Here is a 10,004-nt window from a genome sequence, read left to right as displayed (position 1 = left end):
TGCTAAAAAAGAGCATGAATATGTTCGCATGCCAATATTTTTGCCAAAATTTTGAAGATGCTGAGGAGGGTAGAATGAGGCAGCTGGCACCTCACTTTTTAGCTGGAGTCTCCTAATAAAAAGGAGCATATTCACCTCTTTTGATCCGATACCAGTATTTTTCCGCTCTTTGTAATAATGTTTGTTCACTGTCAGCTGCAGGAAGTGGACGATTTACGCTACGCTGGGTAGCTTCACTGCGTGCTAGTGCATTAGAGGAAAATCTTTAGTAATATCATAGTACACTATCATATGTTGTTAAACGGGTCTTGAGGAGAGGAAGCGGATTTCCAAATGAAAGGTAGACGTTCCTGATTAAAAAGGAATACTGCCGTTCGTTTCTCCGTAACTAGCAACGTTATAAGAAAGCCAGTCGCCTGGTATCTGAACAGTATTTGCTAGGTATATTTTTCTCAGTTTGGTTCTACACAAATTTTATTTGAGACTGTCTGCATAAAAGGGTCAGCAGTGTGTACGGTAAGTAGAAATGTCGTAGCTCAACAGATACCTGTTTGGAACACAAAGGAAACTATAATTACTCCTGCGTGTAAGATGCGAAACTGTTACTCAGAGATGTATTAACGACCACATGTCAGGCAAACGGCTGGCAGAGTACAGGAGCCCTTGGCGAGGTTGCTGCCTCCTCGTCGTCGTGTGTTGACACATTAGGCCGCTCCGTGTGTCTCGGGTTGCTGCTTCGCCTGCTGGAGCAGCTCAACTCGGACCGCCGGGTCGGCGTCGGCGGCGCAATTTTTCCGGCGCAGGTGTTTGGGCCGGACCATAGGCGCCAGCAGCGACGGCTCCACGTCCCCTGGTTTGAGGGGACCCGTCAGCCGGCTGACCGCCCAGCCCACCGTCACCATGACGACGGCGCCCACCAGTGTGTAGTAGAGATACGACAGCCGGAACAACAGCGGCACCTCGTCCGTCACTGGGCTGCGGACAGCGATAACGACAACTTGACAAACATGTTTTCATGAAATTAAAGTTGATAGCCTGCAATCAGCTACAGGACGTCACATTAATAAAAGCCAAACTCGACGGCGGTATCCGCAGTGGCGAACAAGGTGAACAACAGAATAATCAAGGGTCAACTACACGGTCGTCGTCCCACGCAAAAGCGCAGTAAAACGTTTTACAGTGAGGTGCCAATCAGGAGGGAGGAGAACACGACTTTGGAGTTCTATGCCGTCGTCTCTGCCCACCACCTGGCGAGACATGGTCTGAAGGTGATTTTTAATAAAATTATTTTGTTGTGTGTTTTTTCGTTTTTAATAAATCCTGACAATCAAGATCAATTAGTATTTTATCGCTGTTAATTTCCAGCAATATTTTCACTAGGTAGAAAGAGAAATGTTACAGTGATCCCAACAATTCTTTGGTATCCCAAGCAAATAGAGACAACCGAAGTTTGTACAACCGTGGTTTTGAAATATGCCTACATCGACTGGGATTGAGTGACGACCCTCTTTGTACATGTGCAAATGAAGAAGCTGTGAACAACATCTAGAGTGTACAAGCCTAATCTACGAGGGGAGCAGGTAGTGTTGTACTCCTATCCACGAAAGAGGAGGTTCGCGCAGGTTGAGACAAGAACGGATCCTGCCACAGCTGAGGTACACGCATACAAGTGCTTTTCGCCTGATGAAAGCGTGTATCCCGCAAATCATGCCTCTCGCTTGCTTGTTTAGAATTTGCCGCTCACAGCCACGATCAGCCGTGATAACTGGTAACAAGTGGAATAAAAATTCACTAAATGACTCGCTACGATCGCGTATAATGCTCGCATTGCATATAACATTCAGAGCGCTAGCGCTCAGAACACTACTGAACTCTTATTGGCTGTGGATGAACGCGTGACACAGGTGCGCAGAACAAGCCTAAGCTCGACCGCCATCGTTCGTGACTGCAACTATAGTTTCGCGCTTAATGACGGAATAATTTTGACATTTCGTAGTTCATGGGTCTGGGATCAAGTGTTAGTAGTCGTAAACATCAAATATTTCGACCTTCATCAGATTTATTTGTTTGTCTGTTGGTGGGACAGGATGCGTTTTAGGTTTTAGAAGTTGTTTTTCTAAGAGGGATATTGGGGGGGGGGGGGGGGGTTGAGCGGAGGGCGTGGGGTCACAGACAGAGAGAGAGGAAGGAAGCGATGGGGGAAGGTATAGGAACAAGTGCCCTTGTCTGATCCTCGGTGGGTTAGACCTTAAATCCCAAAATATTATAATATACAAAAAAAGGCCACGTCTTACACGATACTACAACAGTCGAATGCTATGGTGCGCGAAGGAGCTACTGCATTACTACTTTCTTGGGACCAATAGACATCAGGTATTACGAGCTTTGTTTATGCAGTATGCAAGGTTTAAGGAGTTTCAAATAATCAGACACTAGAAAACTTGGAATTCCAACTCATCCCGCATATTGCTGTTTATAGATCTCCCTTTGCGTTATTTTGATGATGACAGGTTTCCCAAGTGAGACATTCACTTCTGCAGTGACTTTTGCAGCTGTCGTCCTCTTATTTTTCGTCATAATCCTTTCCAATGACCTCCCATCACGATCAGTCAACACTTACATTCGTCCGCATTGCAACTTAGCGGATGACGTTTTTCTGCTTTCCGAAATAGAACTCCAGCACAAAGCGAGGGCGGCCACACAGCGCTAGAACACCCGCAGCTGCTGGGTCAGGCGGGGCACTCCTTCGTGTCACGCGCAGCAGACACCCCCCGTCCAGTTCCTCTGCAATAATTTCAGTTGCCTCAATGGCTGCACTAGCAGTTTTTCACGCAGCACTCAGTCCGTCACGTGATCCGTCAAAATGTTTCAATGGTGACGTGCTACATAGATTACACGGACATTGAGTCGTTGATTGAGGAGATGAAACAACATCCGTGTATGTACGATATTAGGAAACCAGACTATATAAATAGGCATACGAGGAAGAAGTGACAAAAAGTTACCATAGCACTTGTTGGGGGAGAGTAGGAGGATACAGAACTGGAAGAATTATGCAAAGTGGATAGATAAAAGAACAAATAAGTTTAATTTTTTTGCTTCGTATATAACTACAAATAATTTCATTCAGATCAGAAGAAGATTTCCTCCTAAAAGCAATTTTGCCAAGACACTAGATGAAAATACACTACTGGCCATTAAAATTGCTACACTACAAAGATGACGTGCTACAGACGCGAAATTTAACCGACAGGAAGAACATGCTGTGATACGCAAATGATCAGTTTTTCAGAGCACTCACACAAGATTGGCGCCGGTGGCGACACCCACAACGTGCTGACATGAAGGAAGTTTCCAACCGATTTTGCATACACAAACAGCAGTTGACCGGCGTTGCCTGGTGAAACGTTGTTGTGCTGCCTCGTGTAAGGAGGAGAAATGCCTACCATCAGGTTTGCGACTTTGATAAAGGTCGGATTGTAGCCTATCGCGATTGCAGTTTATCGTATAGCGACGTTGCTGCTCGCGTTGGTCGAAATCCATTGACTGTTAGCAGAATATGGAATCGGTGGGTTCAGGAAGGTAATACGGAACGCCGTGCAGGATCCCAACGGCCTCGTATCACTAGCAGTCGAGATGACAGGCGTCTTATCCGCATGGCTGTAACGGATCGTGTAGCCAGGTCTCGATCCCTGAGTCAACAGATGGAGATGTTTGCAAGACAACAACCATCTGCACGAACAGTTCGACGATGTTGGCAGCAGCATGGACTATCAGCTCGGAGACCATGGTTTCGGTTACCCTTGACGCTGCATCACAGACAGGAGCGCCTGCGATGGTGTACTCAACGACGAACCTGGTTGCACGAATGGCAAAACGTCATTTTTTCGGATGAATCCAGGTTCTGTTTACAGCATCATGATGGTCGCATCCGTGTTTGGCGACATCGTGGTGAAGGCACATTGGAAGCGTTATTCGTCATGACCGTACTGGCATATCACCTGGCGTTATGGTATGGGGTGCCATTGGTTACACTTCTCGGTCACCTCTTGTTCGCATTCACGGTACTTTGAACAGTGGACGTTACATTTCAGATGTGTTACGACCCGTGGCTCTACCCTTTATCGGATCCCTGCGAAACCTTACATTTCAGCAGGATAATGCACAATTGCATGTTGCCGGCCCTGTATGGGCCTTTCTAGATACATAAAATGTTCGACTGCTGCCCTGGCCAGCACATTCTCCAGATCTCTCAGCAACTGGAAAACGTCTGGTCCATGGTGGCCGAGCAACTGGCTCGTCACAATACGCCAGTCAGTACTCTTGATGACCTGTGATATCGTGTTGAAGCTGCTTGAGCAGCTGTACTCGTACACGTCGGCCAAGCTCTGTTTGACTCAATGCCCAGGCCTATCAAGGCATTTCTCAGGATCTATGCACCCAAATTGTGTGAAAATGTAATCACATGTCACTTCTAGTATAATATATTTGTCCAATGAATACCCGTTTATCATCTGCATTTCTTCTTGGTATGGTAATTTTAATGGCCAGTAGTGTAGTCTGTGTAGTGGTCTTTTTGCCATATGTTCCTCTTCTTTTGTTGCTATTTGTCATTGTGAAATAGGGAGACAAGTGATCTGTTGTGTTAAAATATAAGGATTAAAAATGGCAGGTAAAGATCTCAAAAATATAGTTATTAATAACTAGGTACAGTTCATTGATGAGACATCTTCAGATCCAAAATAAAGAAAATGACTTACAAGACGATTTAATAATTTAATAATTAATTTTCTCATAATGATAGAAGCTGAATAAATGAATTAAAATTTGTGCTACAGCCAGGACTTGAACCTACGTATCATCATTGCTAAACGAATGTGCTAGCCATTACACCACATTTTTTATTCCAAGTTGGTTTATTTGTCAGCACAGAAACAATATAATACCACGAATCACAAAACATACATATAAATTGTATCGTGGCCAAAATATAACGAATTACAGTATTAATATTCATTCATATATCATTCATTTTCTGACTATGAATAATCATAATCGTCTCATGGCACGGAAGGGCTTCAGGCTGCCCCTTGCGATGATCATCGCCCGGGTGAAGATTCAATGCGGTGAAGGAGAATTTCGCGGGAAGAACAATCGTTATCTTGTGTATCAGTTGTCCTACAGCTCTAAAAATGTTTCCTCCGGGCCTGATACGAACCGGAGACCAATGGATTTCTGCTTACAGAGCGTCTATAGTCCATAATCCATCAAAATTATTCAAGCCTTAGTTCTAGTTTTATTTTTTTCTAAATACTTTGTCATTTTCGTTTGTAATTACATGCAGTGTCACCTAACAACGTGCGAGGGATGACATTTCAGGGTTCTACTGAGGCCTTCACAGATATCGTAGCGGCCTCGGGGCCCACGAAGTTCCCACCGTACTCCACCCTCAGCAGCTATCCTCTCCTTCTTGCCATCACCCCTGCAAGCTCCACAACAATACATTGAGCAGCTACGTGTTTCTTACCCTACACCCGACTTTCGGAAATGGATGTTTAGCATATTTCCAAATTGTAGTTTCTGATCTTTTAATGAGAGTGGGCGAAAATAATCTTTTTTAGATACACGCTTGGAACTCCAGTGGGCTCTCATCTCCTTTCTTGTTAATAATGTAATTGACATAATTCCCTAACAGTCACATTATGACGTTTTTCATATAGGGATAAGCTACCTGATCTGGAACCAACAAATCTGAGATTTATACATATTTACTATCAGTTCGTTTTATCAAAGCTATTTTTCTTTTGACGTCCTTCCATATATCTACATAGCAAACACCTGTAAATCTGTGTGAGAGTGTGTCCACAAGTAGGCATTTATGACATAGATTTGTGTCGCATAAACCAATAGCACTAAGTCGCTCATTTGTACTTATCACATTATTGATGACTCTGTACCAGGAGTCCTTCACTTCACTTCACATGATAAAATATTTGTGGCGAGATTTTTCCAGACCGAATTCCAATTCCTGTTTGGAAATTTCCGTTCAATTTTGTTCCGTTTCATATTCTGCATTATCACTTCTACGATCGAACTGTTGTTTGCATCTGACTGGTTTCTTCGCTTGATTCTGATATAGCTGAGTACGATGTAAAATTGTCGTACATGTTTTAATTTAGGATTGATCGATGGGACATTCGTCGACGGTGTCCGGATGGTATTCTCTTTAAATACAAAACGGTTGTTTTCTCGTAAATATCTATTGTGCCTGGGCCGCCTTTGGCCATCTTTAGTGTTAAAGCACAAGATGCGACGCGGAATATGTGTCCTTGCCATATATAACCACATACTTCAGTCATTATCGACTTCGCTATCCCTTTGGAGGTTGGCAAACATTGTCCTAAATGAAGCGCTTTTGCCAGAATAGTTATATTAACAACCTTCTCCAAGACGCTCAGGTCTCTGTATCTGTTTTCTCTTGTGGTTCAAATGGTTCTAATGGCTCTGAGCGCTATGCGACTTAACTTCTCAGGTCATCAGTCGCCTATAACTTAGAACTAATTAAACCCAAATAATCTAAGGACATCACACACATCCATGCCCGAGGCAGAATTCGAACCTGCGACCGTAGCGGTCGCTCGGCTCCAGACTGCAGCGCCTAGAACCGCACGGTCACTCCGGCCGGCTTTCTCTTGTGGCGGATCTAATATTATGTAACATTGCCTTTAATTTATGGCATTCATTCTAAGATGGCACTTGTGGAAGACAATGCCTAGGGACGTGTGTGGCTCCGCGTTTTTTGCCAGGTCTAATTTTATCTGTGAAAATCCTCTTAAGTTTAGCATGGAACTTTTGGTCTCACTGATCACCGTAGCAGTGCAGCTACCTCACTCGCACGGACTACCGTAGTCTAACGCTATCCCTAACACAAAGTTCAGTTCACACCTTCAGCCCATATTTGACATAGATTTGTGTTGCATAAACCAATAGCATTAAGTCTCTCATTTGTACTTATCACATTATTGATGACTCTCTGCCAGGAGTCCTTCACTTCACTTCACTTGATAAAACATTTGTGGCGAGATTAACCGAATCTCTCTGGTATTGGAATAGCACCCCAACTTTGAACGTAATTTGGATATCCTGTCTGTATTTAATTATATGAGATTAATTAAATTTCCATTATTTTATTTTATTTTATTTTATTTATTGATTTATTTAACCTGGCAAGATTAGGGCCATCAGGCCCTCTCTTACATCTAACCAGGCATTATACTTATTTTACATTCATATGTTTTAGTAGGCATGTTAAACAACATCTAGTACAAAAAGTGAAATAAACAATTTGACAGGTACACCTGGAAAAATACATACATATAGAGTTTATATTCTTAGGTCACAAGTACTGTTATAATTAGACATTATTGAAGAGACAGATTTTAGATAGGAGTGCTGGCAGCAGGGAGTATGAGGGAGACTCATGGTGAAGGGAGGAGAAGAATAGAGACGTGATGAAACACAATTAAGGAAATATAAAGGAAAAGAAGATTGCGTGGCTAATAGAGATAGATGAAGAGGAAGGCATCTCAGGAGCAAGATAGGAGACGCTAGCTTTGCTATTTGACAGATGAAAGGATTGGCTTGGTACATTAATTTTGTGGATAACTTTATGAGGATGATAGTAGGAAATGCTTCAACTTCTTCTTAAAAGCAGCAGGAGATCGAATTTTGCGCAAAGTAAGGGGCAGTTTGTTCCAGAGGCGGACAGCGGCAACTGAGAAGGAGTTTGCAAAAGTTTTTGTTTTGTGAGTGGGCACAGTTAGGATACGAAATAAGAGTGACCTCGTGTTTCGATTATGATGACATGTCAGGTTTTTAATCTCTGAAGCAAGGTACTGCGGTGCTTGCGCGACGAGGGGTCGGTGGAGTAGACATAGAGTGTGGTAGTCACGCAATTTGTCCGGCCGCAGCCACCCTAGCTCGGAGTATGAAGCGCTAACATGATCATATCGGCGAATGTTGCAGGTGTAACGCACACAGGCATTCATGGTTAGCTCTAGCCATCTTTTGTTTTCACTACTCATGCCTTGTTGAATCACATCACAATAGTGGAGGTTCGGTAGAACGAGTGCTTGCACGAGCTGGCGTTTCAAGTCCTGTGGAAATATGTTCCGAAACTTTTTGAGAGCATAGAGACAAGCAGACGTCTTTCGGCGCACTGCGACTGTATTCTCCGCCCAGTCGAGATGCTCATCCAAAGTTACACCCAAGTTCTTCACTGTTTTCTGATATGGTATTGGAGTACCGTCGAGCAGAATAGGAGGTAGCCGTTCGCGGAAATCTGAACTTATTAATTTCTGATGGGCTATTAAGATTACTTGCGTCTTTTTTGCATTTAGTTTAAGCCCCAGGTTTTTCGCCCATGTCACTACTGAAGACAGATCATCATTCATCTGAACGATTGCAGTGTTTACATCTTCAGGTCTGACGCTTAGGTAGAGCTGGAGGTCGTCGGCATAGAAATGATATTTACAGGAGGACAGAACCGACGAAATATCGTTGACATGTAAAGAAAACAAAAGTGGTCCTAAGACTGATCCTTGTGGCACTCCCAAGGTAACATGTTTCCAGGAAGATTTTTCATTTATGCAGACAACACATCGCTGTCTGTCTTTTAAGTAGCTTTCAAACCATCTCATTGCACTATCAGAGAAATTAAGCTGTTGCATTTTTCTGAGCAATATGTCAAAGTTAACAGTGTCAAAAGCTTTGCTGAAGTCCAGTAGCGTCAATATTGTTGCCTTTCGATTGTCGATGGCATATTTCAGGTCATCAGTTACTCTAATTACAGCAGTGTTTGTGCTGTGATGTTTACGGAAACCGGATTGAAATTTGTCATATAGGCTGAATTCATGCAAGTGTTCAGTGATTTGGTCATGAACAATATATTCAAGTGCTTTGGAAACAGCAGGCAGTATGCTAATTGGTCGGTAATAACTAGGCAGTTGCGGGTTTTCGATCTTAGGGATGGGTCGAATTAGGCTTCTTTTCCATGCAGTGGGATATATTCCGTTCACGAGGGAAAAATTAAATATGTCAGTTAAGACAGGTACTAAGATATCGGCAACATTCTTAATCATGGTTATACCGATACTGTCGTTGCCTATTGCATCAGAAGAGATTCTCATTACTGCTTTTCTTGTTGTTACATGTTTTAGATGGAAGGTATCGTTGTTAGTTATCCTGTTTGGGGATTCTTGTGGACGGTAATTATCAGCTGTGCTGGTATTCAGAGGTGCAGAGAAGAATTCATTTAATTCGTTAGCTGACACATGAAAAGTAGTTTCCGATTTTGCTTTTCCGACCCCCAAGCTACGGAGATTCTTCCATAGAGTCGTGGGCATCAGATCGCTGCATACAAGGGAGCGAGCGTGCCTGATTTTAGCATTGCGAATGCATTGTTTCACTCTGTTCCGTAGCTTTCTATATTCTTCGAAACGCTCGGGTTTCGGATCTGCCTTGAAACGCCTGTGGGCAGCATCCCTATTAGTCATCATTTGACGTAATTCAGCTGTCAGCCATGGAGCAGGAGATTTTCTTACACGGATTGTGTGCACAGGTGCATGTTTGTCATAGAGGGCAGTGAGTTTATCACCAAGTTCATTAATTTTGCCGTCGATTGTGGGTTTTCTGATTATTTGATGCCATGAGATTTCTGAGCAATCGGCTGTTAGAGCGTCAAGGTCAATACGTTTCATGTTCCTACAAGTTATGTAACGCGATTTGATCCTTGGGGGCTGCAGAGAGTAGGCCAGGAATATTACATCATGTGCTGAGAGGCCAGGGGCCGATGTTTGACCAACATCTCTTACTTTGTCAGTCTGTTTCGTTGCGATTATGTCTATAAGAGTATGACTGTGCGCCGAATGGTGTGTAGGTTGTAATGGAAGAATGTTCATGCTATTGCAACTAAACAGTCTTCTTAGGTTTATTGCGGAGGGAGT

General features: G+C 43.2%; 1 protein-coding gene across 1 annotated transcript in view; it reads right to left on the bottom strand.

Annotated features, from left to right (window-relative positions):
- Positions 1 to 396: 396 nt before the first annotated feature.
- LOC124796387 (sodium-coupled monocarboxylate transporter 1-like) overlaps positions 397 to 10,004 on the bottom strand; it is a 33,447-nt gene continuing 23,839 nt past the window's right edge. The window contains exon 4 of the mRNA XM_047260555.1: positions 397 to 975. Within this exon, the coding sequence (XP_047116511.1) occupies positions 705 to 975 (271 nt within the window). The 3' untranslated portion in view covers positions 397 to 704. The remainder of the gene's footprint in view (positions 976 to 10,004) is intronic.

The sequence above is a fragment of the Schistocerca piceifrons genome, chromosome 4 (assembly GCF_021461385.2).
Source record: "Schistocerca piceifrons isolate TAMUIC-IGC-003096 chromosome 4, iqSchPice1.1, whole genome shotgun sequence".
Taxonomy (NCBI): Eukaryota; Metazoa; Arthropoda; class Insecta; order Orthoptera; family Acrididae; genus Schistocerca; species Schistocerca piceifrons.
Note: the sequence above shows the minus strand (reverse complement) of the source record. Positions and strands in the feature narration are given on the sequence as shown.